The following is a 15,609-nucleotide window of genomic DNA, read 5'->3' as shown; positions in this document are numbered from 1 at the left end:
CATTTTAGAAGATTTGCTGTGTAAATTCTTGAGTGGAACTCTGTAGATGAGCAGAGCAAAAGTGGGGTTGGAGGGATGTCAAATCTAAATTTGGTCAGGTCCTTTAATTTACAAACCCGGTACTATAAGACACCCACAGTTTACTCATCCGTCACCGCTACTAATTGAATACTTACCTTTCCTACTGAAAAATACTTTCTTTTGGAAAGGTTCTGCTAATGTCCAGTTAACCGAAAGACATCACACACTATTGCCCTAAAAAAATAGTTTTTAACCCCTTAAGGACCAGACTTTTTTTGCGATGTTGTACATTTGCGACCAGGCATCTTTTTGACACTTTTGTGGTGTTTGTGTTTAGCTGTAATTTTCCGCTCTCTCATTTACTGTTCCCATACAAATTATATATTGTTTTTTTCAGGACAAAAGGGGCTTTCTTTACATACCATTATTTATATAATCTCATGTAATTTAATTTTAAAAAAATGAAAAAAATGATGAAAAATTGAAAAAAATACACGTTTTTTGAACTTTAAGTGAAAAATCTTTTACTCATCTACAAAAGCGAATGAAAAAAACTGCTAAATAGATTCAAAATGTTGTCCTGAGTTCAAAAATACCCAGTGTTTACATGCTTTTTGCTATTTTTTTGCATGTTATAGGGCTATAAGTACAAGTAGGATATTGCGGTTTCAAAACATACATTTTTAAAATGTATCAATAGTGACATTGTAACACTATTATCTGTCATAAATTGCTAAATAACACCCCACATGTACATATTTTTTTAAAAGTAGACAACCCAGGGTATTCAATATGGGGTATGTCCAGACTTTTTTAGCAGCCACTTAGTCGCAAACACTGGCCAAAGTTAGCGTTCATATTTGTTTGTGTGTGAAAAAAGTAATTTTGGCCAGTGTTTGTGACCAAGTGGTTACTAAAAAAGACTGGACATACCCCATTTGCAATACCTTGGGTTGTCTTCTTTTGCAAATGGTATGCCATCATGGGGGTAATTCTCATTCCTGGGCTACCATACGCTCTCAAAGGCAACGTAACCAACCTGGCCATTTTCAATGTAAAAATATTTGACCCATATATTTGACCCTGTAACTTTCAAAAACGCTATAAAACCTGTACATGGGGGGTCCTGTTCTACTCAGGAGACTTTGCTGAACACAAATATTAGTGTTTAAAAACTGGAAAATGTATCACAACAATTATATCATCAGTAAAAGTGCTGTTTGTGTGTGAAAAATGCAAAAAAAAGTCACTTTCACTGACAATATCATAGCTGTGATATGTTTTACTGTTTTGAATCACTAATATTTGTGTTCAGCGAAGTCTCCCGAGTAAAACAGTACCCCCCATGTACAGGTTTTAGGGTGTCGTAGAACGTTACAGGGTAAAATACAGTGATAGCAAATTAAATTCTCTGGACTTTCGGCCTCCGTTGGCAGGCAGGTCCCTTAAATTGCAATCAATAAAATAACTTAATTATGTAAAAATATTACATAAATACGCACGTAGAATTTAAATATATATGCATATTTATATATTTGAAGTCTACGTGTATATTTATATAATTATTTATGTAATTTTGTATATGGACATATGAATAGTTCGCATTCTTTTTATTTATTTATATATACATAGATATATATACAATTTCATTCTAAGTGTATTTTGATATAAATATATATATATTAATATCAAAATACAGTTAGAATAAAATTTCGTATAGATATATAATTTTTTTTAATTTTTATTATTATTTTTATTTTTTTTAATTTAAATTATTTATTATTCGTATTTTATAATAATATATATATACAATATATATAGTTATTATATATATTATATATATACGTGTGTAAATTAATTATAAGTGTATTTTTATATTAATATACGTACATATTAATATAAAAATACACTTAGCATGACATTATATATATGATATATAGGCATATATTATATAGGTATAATATATGTCTATATATCATATATATACACGAAATGATATCTCAAAATTTAAAGTAAAAATAATTATGGGATGTACCCTTTATTTAGCCGCTTACGGACAAAACAAACACACAGTGATGGTGAAGCACTCGTGTAAACTGAAAGTGAATTAAAAACTGGGTGGATGCAATTTGGATATTCCCCAGCAGCAGTAAAGGTGGTAGAGAGGGATATCTGAGATATAGTATTAAGTACAAAATACGGTATACAGTATAATCTATATTCGGTCAGATATTTATAGCACCCTGACCCTTACATGCACGTAGGGTTTAGTATATATCCTGGCTATTAGACTTAGAATTGCAGTTCCTATTTCTAGACTCTATTTAAAGATGCATATAGTTGGGAACGGACACACATAATCCCTGTATGGACGTGTCCGTCCAAATTTTTAAATCCGTTATAGATAGTCTAAAAAAAGCTGGAGGAGAGTGTATCCTAGAAATGCCACTCTAAGTATACAACAGTATGGTAGTACGTACGGAACTGCTCAGTCAATGGGGACAGAAGTCAGAATCCATTAGTCTATATATATCTCTAATGGATAAAAAATAGGAGCCTTTGCATCAAATTTTGCCAGGTTTAGAGTGTCTCAGAGGCAGACTTAGTATTTTGTCTAGTAGCCTCCGGATGATAGAGGAGTAACCTAGTCCCAACTAACCTTTATAGTTGTTTGAATCGAAAAACAGTTTGTGAACCCTGCTAAGCAGCTGATACTACAGGGTATGCCTGGAGAACTTATATGAAGCACATCTATACACAGTATCCCCCAAGGAGATCAACGGTAACATTGGCAATATAAGTATATATATATGTACATCGGTTGAGAGTGTATAACACAGCCGGTCCAGTTCTTATATACACTTAGTTAGACTGCTGCTTCGAGGCAGCCTGCCGCTATATAGTGCAAACAAATGTTCCAGCTAACCATGATATTATCCCCCTCCGGTCTGACTCATGAGTATATTCGATTTAATTAGATAGACTGCTGCTTCAAGGCAGCCTAGCGTTAAATAGTCCCCACAAACTGTCTAGCTGACTAAGGAGGTATGGACTGCCTCAAAACTCGTCTTGCTCTATGTATAAAGGCATAAACTGCAAAGCCCCCTATTTCTATGCACTGCCAGGACTGGATATTGCTGTTGCTGTTAGAGAGATAGCTTAGCACTCTGGTCGAAGCCCAGTCACCCAATCCATAACACTAGCAGACTTCCCCCATTGTAAAGTTAGCCAAGTGCATCCCCCAGTATTAAAAAACAAAATACGGCAAAACGCTCGACGCGCGTTTCGGCGTGCTCACACGCCTTTGTCAAGAGCTACTGGCACAGCTGAGGGGAAATGAATATAAACCGAGGCAAATCCCGCCCTCCTACCCGTGTCTTCCAATCGGCATGGTTGCAGACTGACCGGGGGCGGGGTTAAACCTCGATATGCGTACTCATTGCTCATAGGCTCATTCATTGGAGAATCATATGTCTCCAACATATCGGTTGCGTTGGCGGTCACCATGGTGACATAAGTCGCTTCGTGGTGTGCGCGCGCAGTATCTAATAGCTGCACACAGTCCTAGACTTTAGAAACTCAGTACCTACATTCAGTCTCCACTAAATTTGGACGGACACGTCCATACAGGGATTATGTGTGTCCGTTCCCAACTATATGCATCTTTAAATAGAGTCTAGAAATAGGAACTGCAATTCTAAGTTTAATAGCCAGGATATATACTAAACCCTACGTGCATGTAAGGGTCAGGATGCTATAAATATCTGACCGAATATAGATTATACTGTATACCGTATTTTGTACTTAATACTATATCTCAGATATCCCTCTCTACCACCTTTACTGCTGCTGGGGAATATCCAAATTGCATCCACCCAGTTTTTAATTCACTTTCAGTTTACACGAGTGCTTCACCATCACTGTGTGTTTGTTTTGTCCGTAAGCGGCTAAATAAAGGGTACATCCCATAATTATTTTTACTTTAAATTTTGAGATATCATTTCGTGGAATAGACGCCCTACTGTTTCATCTTTAGTGGTGCTACTATTTCACTTTAGTCTTTTTTCTCTCCTAGTGTTTGGGGTTCATGCCCCTTGATATCTCTGTAACCCCTCAGGAATCTAGGTGTGGACTTGATCCACTCCATAGCATTCCTTTCTTTTCTCCATATATATACACCTATATAATAATTTTTTTTTTTTTTATTAACTTTCACTTTAATTTTTTTTTTTTTTTTTACAGCAGCAGGGAGACTGCCTGTCAGCACAGACAGTCCCCCTGCAGGCAGAGACTAGGACACCTATTGTGACCATGTGGTCGCCCTGTTGGGCGATCACATGGCCACAGGGGTCCTAAACCGCCATGGGGAGACTGTCTGGGCTGCAGGCAGTCTCCCCACACCGGGAGCACCGCCGATCGCCGCCGGGGGAACGACGGCGATCGGGTAAGTACATTGGACGGTTAGGACGGTTCAGGACCGTCACCGGTCGGCAATGCAAAAATGCAGATGACGGTCCTGAACCGTCCTCCGTCCTTAAGGGGTTAAAGGAGTAAATTTTAAGGACTTGTCAAAATAAATAACAATGTCACCTCCTCTCTTTGCTCTATCATTTCTAAAACCCCTGTATTGCAATGGCGGTGTCTGGTATTTTAGTCATTAACCATGATTCTGAGAGCACAATGATATTTGGTTTGTAATGGGAACACCAGGCTTGCAGTGCATACAATTTAGCGAGCAAGCTACGGATGTTTCAGTGCACAAAAGAGAGGCCTTTTTTAGTGGGGAGATTAGGACTAGAATTAGCTGGGGGACCAGGGTTAGACTCCACATCATTGCAAGGGCAAGTAACATAAGAAATAGGAATTTGGACATCATTTTTGTTTGGCCATATACTGAATGGTATACTTAATAATTTTGTGAGGTGGGGGTAGGAGGGCTATTTTTTTTTTATAACTCTCCACCAGCACTCGGCAGATAAGTCACAGCAACAGAGCTGGCCATGGTATGATAATTTGTTTTCCAGTTTGAGTAGTGTGCTTATGGTGGTAGTGATGTGAACAAAACTGGAGTGAGAAAAGGGTTATTAAGAATAACAGTATGGTCATATTTGGATTCATGTTAGTGGTATGAGGTGTGTAGATGAAAACAAAACACAAATAGTAAAAAATGTAAATTAAAAAATAAATAAACGTATATAATATTGTTATGTGACATATAGCTATTAGTAGGGAGAGAGGGTTAAGAGATTGGAAGGATGTGCTGATGAGTGTTTGTACCTGTCATTATTTCAGAAGAATGAAAGTTGTGTGGGAGACTATCTATAAATGAGGAAATATGCTTGGGGTGCAAGTAGTGGTTACATATTCCAGCCTTCCTTTGATAAATCCCACCTAGACATATCTGGATACTTTGGATCCAACTGTAGTAGCTGGTTTTAGCTTGAATCATTTTTCATCTGGATTCCTGGTCTGCTAACTTGGCCTAGCAGGAATCCTTCTGCACCTTGAAATCAACTGTGCTTGCTGGCCTTTGCAGTTGTCTTTCAACACCTCGAGTCCTACTTCACTAGCTGGCCTTCAGAGGAGTCCTTCTACCTCTTGAGTTCTAATGTTAGCTGGACTTTGCAGGAGTCCTTCTGCTCCTTGAGTTCCCTCTGCTAGCTGACCTTTGCAGGAGTCTTTCAACAACTTGAGTCTTTCTATACTATCAGGACTTCGCAGGAACCTTTCTATTCATAGAGTCCTACTGTGAAAGCTGGACTTAGCAGGAGTCTATCTACACCTAGAGTTTTTCAGATAACCATATGTAGGTTGAGCTTTCTGCTTTTTGTGTCCTACAGCGAGTGTTTAGTGTTAGTTGCTTGGAGTCTTGTTGTGCTAGCCGGACTAGATTAATACTGCACTCGGAGAACAACTATGCTATCTGGACTTATATGGTATCCTTCCCTGGGCAGCTGAACTCAGCTGTAGGTAGTTATGTTAACTCTGTTTCAGACCATTGCCCTACACGTGTTTCTTGTGATACTTACTGAGTTAGAGAATCACAAATCTAATTTAATGGAGTAATTCAGATTTGGATTAAAAATAAGAGGAACGAGCCAGACGTTTTATGAACAACTAAAGAAGAAATGTATGTTAAAATATACTCCATTAATGTGGATAAAGTGTAACTCTATGATGTTTATGGAACAGATTTTTTGTTAAACTTTTCATATTATTTTGACAAGATGTGTTTTGGTGAAATATTTCTCTTGACAGTCTTTGCAAGCCAACTGTTAATTATATGTCAGCCTAGAGTCGCAGCAATCAACGAATCACTTCAGAAAAGGGACACAGTAGTCCTAAAAACATCTGTGCAAATAAATGTGTGATGGTGTGTGATTGTTCCACTGCAGACTGCTTCTATCAGCTCTTCGGATTTGCTTATAGGTGTGGATCTCTTTGTGATACTTAAATGTTCACGTTTTCCAATAACAAATATTGTCCCAAATCTTAAGTGTAAGCTCAGCTGACCTCACTTACTCACGAGAAGTCTAACAGGACGTTTGAGTACCATAGCTTAGAGAATAACATTTAAAATGTTGCGAGGTATGTTGGGACAATGTCAGATTATAAGTACAGCACTATAAATTAATGGTGGAGGATCAAGTTTACATCAAGAGGAGACCGTGAACCCTGAGGCCATAAATTGTAATACTTACATCTTGCAAGGAGGACAGCACTCACTTGTACACTCACACGTCTCAGGAGAAAGCTGACTTTTGAATTGAGTACAGCTCCTAAAAGTAAAATGACCGATATATTAAACCTCATTAAAAAAAAGCAAATTAATATTATCTAGAGCTAAATGTTTTTATTGCCATAATTAACCTTGCAAATTGCTCAAACATACTTTATTTTGAAGACTGTAAGTTTGTTTAACTGTCTTTAGAAAAATGTTAGTATTTTAAGCTGCAATTTCTGTAACACAAGCTAATTACAGACGGGTAATAAAAGGTGTAAACTTTGACAGCATATTCTTCCTTTGAATTGCAATAATGCTGCTACTAACAACAATTTTACACCAATTTCATGAAGTCCCTCTTCCAGGTGCTTCCAGGTCTGCTTTCTATAAATTTGTCCTCCACACTGCTCACTAGAGAGAAGAAACATTTTTCAAGCCCTGATGGTGTGAAAAATAAATAGGGAAAAAGAATACTTCCTTTTAATTGCACAACGAATACAGCTTACTGGATTCTCGTTAAAATGTCAACCTTAAAACTGTCTTCATTTTAGTTACCATTTAATGCCAATGTAAAAACCTGCAGTGATATCCTCGCTGTACCTGGTGCTGTAATTATGCAGGTTAGATCAATGTATCAATGTTAGCGATTAATAGTAGTTGGTGGGGTTTATGATTAGAGTCTTGGTGTGAACCACACTGATTCAACGGACACTAGTCCGTAGCCGCTCGAAGACAGGTAGCCTCTAAGCATTCCTCATTACCGTCATTATTACAAATATCGTCTTGTTAATGGCTGTATAATTGTCACGTATTCATCCGCTTATAAAAATGTGATTAATGGAATTTACCGTTCAGACAGGAAAAGTTGTGCTGAGCAGCAATCAATCCACAGGAGGGTTTGTGCTGAACAGAAATCATGCAAATAGGAACCGGGTAACTGCCGTTGCGGTCAAAGGCCGGTTACAACCAATCAGGCCCAGTTCTCCTCTTGCTCAGTGCCCTGTCGTGGTTTCCCTTGTGGTTGTCCGAGAGCGCGTTATTGATTCTGGTTATTTGACTTTGGCATTGTTTTTGACTTCCCTGTTTTCTGGCATCCCTGATCCCTGTCTTTTCCTTATCGTTTTGTGTCTCTTTCTGTATCCCTTGACCTCGGCTATTCCTGACCATTCTTTGGTACGTTAGTCCGGCCATTCTAAGGTCCGGTATACGTTACCTATCAGTACTCTGTGTTACACAATTCTACGTGCTGGATCATTCTGTAATCCTGACAATAATGCCTCTGCGTCCTTCTCAACGCAGCATTGTTCACTGTAAACTCTGTGACCTAAACTCATAGCATTGGTCGTAGCCCGGACACTTAACACAATCCCATTATTATCGTGCAACACATTTATTGTGAGTCAATTTGGCTACATTTTAAATACACAAATAAGGGAAATACTAGAGCCTTGAATCATTGCATCATAGATTAATTTATATTACTTGATCTTAAAGTGGAACTGTCACTTCTTTTGAAGTTATATCATTGGATATAACATTGAATGTGATTCATGTAATGCTCAATTTTCTCTTGAACTGTATGTTCATTTTAATTACTGACAGTTTAGTCCAGACACAGCTCCTCTTCTGTTACCTATGTCCAGTGGCAGAAAAGGGCAACATTTGTAACAATGGTTTTTCAGGAAGCCAAGATGGAGATGCCCAGTTCCAGGATAGATGTGGGAATTTACACATTTAGTTTTATTTTTCATAACTCTCATAAATATATTTACTAATTTTAGAGGATAATTAAACAGAATCAATAAGCCTGGGAATCTACAGACCCCCTTTAAATCCGTATTTTCAGGTGTCCCTTTTTATACTAATTTGCGATCTGTGAGTTGTAATCTGCTAGGAGTTCTGCACAGTACTTGTTATGTAGGTGGATTTTGTTTAACCCTCTCCTTTATCTTCAGTCTAGGGAGGAACAGGTTAACTCTTGGAAGAGCTTTCCCTATTTATGGATTTCATAAAATTCTGTCCTTTGCAGCACAGTATAGTTTTAGGTTATTTTTCACGGCCTCCTATGTGACAAAGCCCCCGCGGGCTTTTTAATCCCAGTCCTTGTCTCTGATAATTGCGAACTGTGCGCAGAGTGACTGGCTTTGACAGCTTGCGAAGAGGGTGTTGTTGCCCATAATCACATTGTGCCAAGTCGCTGGGGCCTCCTACTGCCCTCAGTACTATCTGCTACTTATTGTTTTCAAGAAACATTTTCAAGCTGGACAAGAAATTAGGGCATGTGGGGACCCACTTTGTCACTATGTCATTGTGTGTGAGTTCAGTTCATCTACTGTTTTGTAAAATTGATTATTTATAGATATAGATGGCTTGTTTTACGTACGGCCTAAAACACTCAGTTTGACCTAAAAAACACATAACTTTCTTTTGTTGTCCTTTTGTCTTTTTTTTCTTTATTTGAAAGGTGGAAAAACATCTATCTCTATATTTCTTTGAACAGATATGAAAAAGAAGAGCAATAATATACATTTCAAACTGCAACTTAAAGAAGCATGCTATAGGGAAAGAAACCAGCAAAACTTTGCATTCAAAACATGTGTTTTTTAATTATTGTTTTTGCATATTTTTGAGGGGGAGTGGTATGGGAAAAAAAGCTGCAGATCTAGTCTCTGCAGCAACTGTTAACATTTCCTTTTTTCATCAACATTGTCTTTCCTGTTTGTGTTGGATATTTTCCAATCAAAGACTTCTCCTTGAGAAGACTTGTGAATATTCTACTTCTCAAAGAAGTGCATTACAGTAGCGAATGAGATTTACCGCAGCTTATTGAGAACTGTGTGAATAGCGAGCGCCAAGATCGGCACATCCCTCGCCTCCACCTTGAAAGCCAGCATGGTAAGAAACTCTCTAAACTGAAGTGCTTCAGGGGCTCGGAGTGTTCCTACTTGGTTATTTCAGATAATTATGGTTTATATACTGTCCCCTATATAACAATGAATGAATAGCGACACTGTGATATTCACATAATATAAATATAGCATTCGTCACACTCTGAGAAATGTCTCTATAAAGGGACATGCATCAATTTATACAACTGTCTCATTCAATAGATGTAGCTTTCAATTAGAAAATTACTTCATTCTGCAGGCTAAAAAAAGCAAGCAGATAAATGTTTGTTTATTTATTGATTTTTTTTTTTTTTACTGCAAAGTGGTAAAGTCTAAATATGGGGGAACCTTATCCCAATAAGATTTATACATTTGCCTGTAATTTGGTATTAATGTATAATGATATTTCCAACCTATTCTTAGATCTCTCACGAACACGAACAGTGAGTTACTGTGAAAGTCGTAAAGTGAATTTTCTCAATTCCTTTCAGTTAACCCCCAGATGTTGCTCTTATTATCACAATGCTACTAGTAACGATCTGTAATAATTATGTTGTTATGAATTGGTTAACAAGCGCAATGCTTGTTACCATCACTGTCCGCAGGAACACAGGCATATTACAGTTATACCGACTGTTCTTATTGCACTTAGTAACCTTCTGGATAGCACTCAGTGCCTGCAGTAATAATCTGCAAACAGAAACCATTATCTTAAATCGTCTTGCCTGGATCACCGAGTTTGGGAGATTGAATTTGAAATCTCCTAAACATTTAATTTCGTATTCACAGCTGGTCTGGAGCGATAAAAATCAGGAAGCCAATTAGACTCCCTAATACCCTTTATTGGAATATATTCATCCAGTGTTCCCAGAATTGCTGCATTGTCCTTTTTATGTTAATAGCTCCCTGATACTAGCACTCTCCCACAACGATTCCACATTGAGATCCAACATAGCAAGGAAAATCCATTCTAAATATACTTGATTTCTGTTAACACTATCGGTTCACCATTATTTCACAGGGGAGACTCCTACAGTGGGATGACCTTATAATTAAATGGCTTAACAAGTCAATGAAATAAACACCAGTTTGGAAGATGAGGCACTTGAAATAGATCACTTTTAGTTAAAGGATCACTACAGTGTCAGGAAAACAAACTCGTACTGTACGGGCCAAATTAGCAGAACATAGATTCAAGGGACACTCCACTGCTCAAATCCAAGAAATAAAAATAAACAATCCCTTTTAGTAGTTATACCCCCATTGGAAATATGCAAGCATTTAATAATGCACGTTTAATTGGGGGGTATATCTAAAAACTAATAAAATAACTGGAAGAGCACAGAGAATTGGGAGCATCTATCCAGTTCTAGTGAACTTTTCTATACTTTGCACTGTTTTGTTTTTATTTCCACCTCTTCGATGGAACCTGATGTAACAGCTTTAGGCGAAAAAGACTGAGAGGAGACATTATAGTGAAGCTCTAAGAAAAAGGCAAAGTACTGGATATGCCCCCATCTAATAACACTGTGCTAAAAATTTACAAACATTCTGAAAGTCGTGAAGTCTTCTCAAGATTTTAGTTAAAACAAGAGTCTGAGAGAATATTGAGTTATGATCTTTAGGTTATCACATAAAGAGGCACAGATTGATACTGCCAGTTGGAGTACTATAACGGATACCGGAGAAGGTTTGACCACGTCTTCTCACCCTTGGGGCTAGAAAGGACTCCCAACCGCAAGAGCAGTAGATGTCTACAATGGACACTAAAGTCATAATTCAAACTAAGCTAAAATAGCCAAAGTGAAAGCAGAGCTGATTCAGAGCATTATCTCAGTTCGGCTAATTTTACATTTAATTTGAAACTCACTTTGAATTCTCACTTTGGTGAATAAGCCTGCAAGTGATAGAATACATGACGATAGAACACACAATGATACAAAGGAACTAACTTAAACTAATATGTATACTCAACACCTTCAAATATTAACTGTTTATTTCTAAAATAGACAGCACCATACATTTATAAAATGTAAGAAATCATTACATACGTATGTTTTTTTTTTTGTTTGTTTGTTTCTTTAGATGTCTGCCTTTTTTGGTTATTCTGTCATATTGTAACTACCATTTTCTGTATTATGCCTTTTCTGTTACAAAAGTAAACATTTAGGTGATTTTAACGTTAAATAGATCTGTGCGTTGTAAGAGGAAAAAAAGCCTAATACTGTCAAAATTCTCTGTTCTTATTTCTAGGTCGGCCTTAATGTTCTGGTCCAGAGAGCAAATAAGTTTTCTCCGTCTACCCGCCTCTTGATCCAGCGATTTGTACCGTTCCCAGCTGTAGGTAAGGAAGTTATATGTAATGTTGTTTTATAGATTCCTTACGTTGACCATTGGTTAGTGGCCTATATATCACTTTTTGAAGAACATAATTTAGGATTTTTTTTTTTATAAAACATTTTTTTCTTTATTTTCAATGGATTTTTTGGGGGGTAAATATTTATTTTATTGAGGCACACTATTACGGTACAGAATGAAGAGATAGGTTATTGTGAGTAAATTCGAGTCAAATATGCAATGACATCTGACATAGTAGCCTGGAGCATATCTGCCTCATTTTTATAGAGTAAAACAAGTTAGTACTATTAGACATACTGTTAGGCTAGGCCAACAAATATGTACTCTCACATTGTGATATGTCAAGCTTGGTGTTGCTATATAAAGTTAATTAAGATAAGATGGTTCTCTATGCGTAGAAAACGTTAGATAACAGTAAAATAAAAGGGAACAAGCATATTCTAGTAGCTAGAATCAAAATGAAAAATACTGTTTAGTTTAGGCTAATGCATAGTAGCACGACTGGCTATCCTCCCGTTTAGACAGAACTCGGGCAATAAAGAGCTTAATAAAGTAAAACAGAATAGTATGAGGTCTCTCTAGATCTGACTGTGCACAATTTATAACAGTATGCATCAAATGAGGGCAGTATGCCACACTGCTTATCCACACATTAATTTAGCCCACGCCAGAGGGTGAGATGTTGCTGTCTCTGGGGAAGGTCAGTCCGTTGGGCTGTGGGGGATGCCCCTCCAGCCCCAGCCACAGCATTGGTACCGCATGGCTTGTCCTGGACGTCTGCTGGGGCCTTGTCGTCATGCAACCCTCTATGCTGCTGTCCCGCGGTGGTTACCCGAGGTTTTATGTCGCCGGCGTGCCACTCGTCTTCGGCCCGAGGCCTTGATGGGTGCCCTTACCATGTGTCCATTAATCTCAGGATCATGGACCTGAGGTTTTACCGGTGCCCGGTTATCCCCCCGGGTGTATGGACGGTGGTGGAGTGGTACCTCCAGGTGAGCTCCCGGCTCGGAAGAAGGGTCAGCAGGCAAAGCAGCAGTATTGTCCACTTGTGCGGCCGGGGTTGTCGAGTGATGAGGGTCTCACACCATGCTGTGCACCGGTACAGACGTAGGCCGTGTTGCAGGGTCTTCTGTCTTAGGCTATGTGTCTGTGATTGCGGGCAGTTGGTGCTGTATCGCTCGGGATTCAATTCGAGACCAGAGCGCCTGACAGATCTCGTCAAATTTGGCATTCCAATTCGTCTCAAGCCACTTCGTGTTCATGCAGGCCCAGTTGGCAGTTTCACAGGAGTTTGTTATAACTGCTCGATCTGTCGTGATGCTGCCATAGTTGCGCAACCGCATCGTTCCTAGCGGGGACCGGGATATCCCCCGCCGGTCTGGGGGCAGGGGGTAAACGGTTTGACTATAGCACCTCAACTGACCCTGGCTTAAAGATTGGCCACTTCCTCTCTCTGTTGGAGCCGCTAGGTGAGTAGGCCGCAAAGTCTACATCTGGTCGCGGGCCGGTGAGTGTGGCTTCAGAGTTAGTAGCATGAGTGTAGTCTATTAGGTGAGTTTTGGGGATGTCCCCTTGGTCTATATTTGTGGATTATGCAGAATGTTTGAGGAGCACACAGCAAACACGTCCGTCGTCCATACTGGTTAGGCCCCGCCCCCCATTTCCCATGGATTTATATGTGAAAGATTTTAGCATCCAATTGTTAAAAGCCCCATTTACGATTTTATTTTCAAAGTGACTGTACCAAAGTGACTGTACCGAAGTGATTGTACCAAAGTGACTGTACTGAAGTGGTGACTGTGTGCCGGATGTAATGCTTTGCTTGGGAAGGGATGCAGAAAAAATCTCTGGGTAGCAACTCGCATGCAGGGAAATAACACAATACAACAAGGAAAAGAAAAAAAAAAAAAACAGGTAAATTATCTCATCTGCTAGAAAACAATCCCGAATTTGGCATCCTGTGCTGCTGTAGTTCCCTGGTGTCCCGTAACTGGAGACACCTTGGAAAGATCTGCTGGAAGCACGACATGAGCGTATCATTAGATGCACTAGGACTATGCGAAGAGCAAATCTGCAGTGTTCTCTACATGATCCTCAAGACTGGGGACCGGTCATGGAACCTGTCCGTATTCTCCCCTCCCGATTGTTGGGAGATATGCAATTAACAAACAAGGGCCAATTGGGCAGATCTTTTTAGTCTGAGTGCCTGCAGTAGTAGCATAGCAAGATGGTGGTATTTTGAGGTACTGAATCAGACTGAAGATATGGATTTTCCTGAGATCATGACACAGAGAGGGGAAATAGGACTTTCCATGTCATAGGACTGCCCAGTCAATGCGTGCTACACACCAAAAATTTTAAATTGGCCAAGCAGGAAGTATAAGCTCCTCTTACAGGGAAGGAAAGCAGACTTGTAGAGGTATAAACATTTTCAGGTCCACATCCTTCTGTCTGGCATTTGTTGACATTACTTATGAGTTTTTCAGCCTCATTTTACTGTTACATTTCCCATGTGTCCTCCATGACTCCATGTTCTCCCCTGCCTGTCTCTCTCCATTTTCTCATCCATTATTGTTCAAAAAAATATCCACCACTTCAGACCCTGTCCTCAGACTGCTTTAACATCAGACACTTGTGGTTCCTTGTCTTACACACCTTTTGCGCTTTTATCAGGTTCATTTTCTAGTCTTGGTGGGTCCTGACAGCCTAGAGGCTGCAAAGGCTCTTGCACTACAATAATATTAGCATAACTTTTTTTTGCGGGTTGCCGGCCCAGTAATGTGGATCCTGTGAGATCCTCCTGCAGTTACACCTTTTATTAGAGTTTCAGTTGTGGCCTCTTAATGCTGGCCCTGGATTTTACTATTGAAGATCGTTGGTTCTAAATTTAACTTGTATTCATTATTATAACCGCTTGTAAATCAACAAAATGATGCACTAATTGTTCTACTGTTAGTCAATCAAACCTCTCATCAGACCTGACTTAAGACAGTTTAGTATAAAACCCAATTAGCTTTACCCACACACATTTTTACCGTGCCCAGTTACCCATAACATTTTTCAAGTATCCATGCCACTTAAGAGTATTGATATATGTAACGGACCGTTTCACTTACAAGAGGATAAAACCCAGTTTAAGCGATAATCCCCTTTTCTCAGAAAGGCACAGCTACTGCAGAACATCAAAACTCACGAACTAGATACAGGCGAATGCATCAAACTCCCGAACTGCATACCAGATAATAAGATAGCACTCCAAGCTGGAACCTCACGAATAGCTGCTAGCAGATGAATAGGAAAAGCAGACATCAGCTTACACTCCTAGCAGTCAATCTCCAACAGCATACAGTGAATCCCCCCAAGAACGAGACAAGGCTCCGTGTTGAAGGTCAAGCAGTGGTCTGAGGTGCTGGGGCACCCAGCCTGGTTTTTATTACATGAGTACACATACAGGCCACACCCAGGGGGAGGCATAAAATAACCAATGACATAGATGTTACATCCCACACATCCCCTCCCCTTAGTGTGACACATAATCCCATTATGCATACAGTTCAAAATATACTTTTACACAACTTTCATAACTTTAAAACCATACATCACATTCACATAAAAATA

The 15,609-nt window shown here is 39.0% G+C and overlaps 1 protein-coding gene across 1 annotated transcript in view; it reads left to right on the top strand.

The window, feature by feature from the left end:
* Positions 1-15,609, top strand: part of SFXN5 (sideroflexin 5) — a 236,662-nt gene that overhangs the window by 128,937 nt on the left and 92,116 nt on the right. The window contains exon 10 of the mRNA XM_063457586.1: positions 11,887-11,977. Within this exon, the coding sequence (XP_063313656.1) occupies positions 11,887-11,977 (91 nt within the window). The remainder of the gene's footprint in view (positions 1-11,886; positions 11,978-15,609) is intronic.

The sequence above is a fragment of the Pelobates fuscus genome, chromosome 6, assembly GCF_036172605.1.
Source record: "Pelobates fuscus isolate aPelFus1 chromosome 6, aPelFus1.pri, whole genome shotgun sequence".
Lineage (NCBI taxonomy): Eukaryota > Metazoa > Chordata > Amphibia > Anura > Pelobatidae > Pelobates > Pelobates fuscus.
This window is presented reverse-complemented; position numbering and strand designations above follow the sequence as displayed.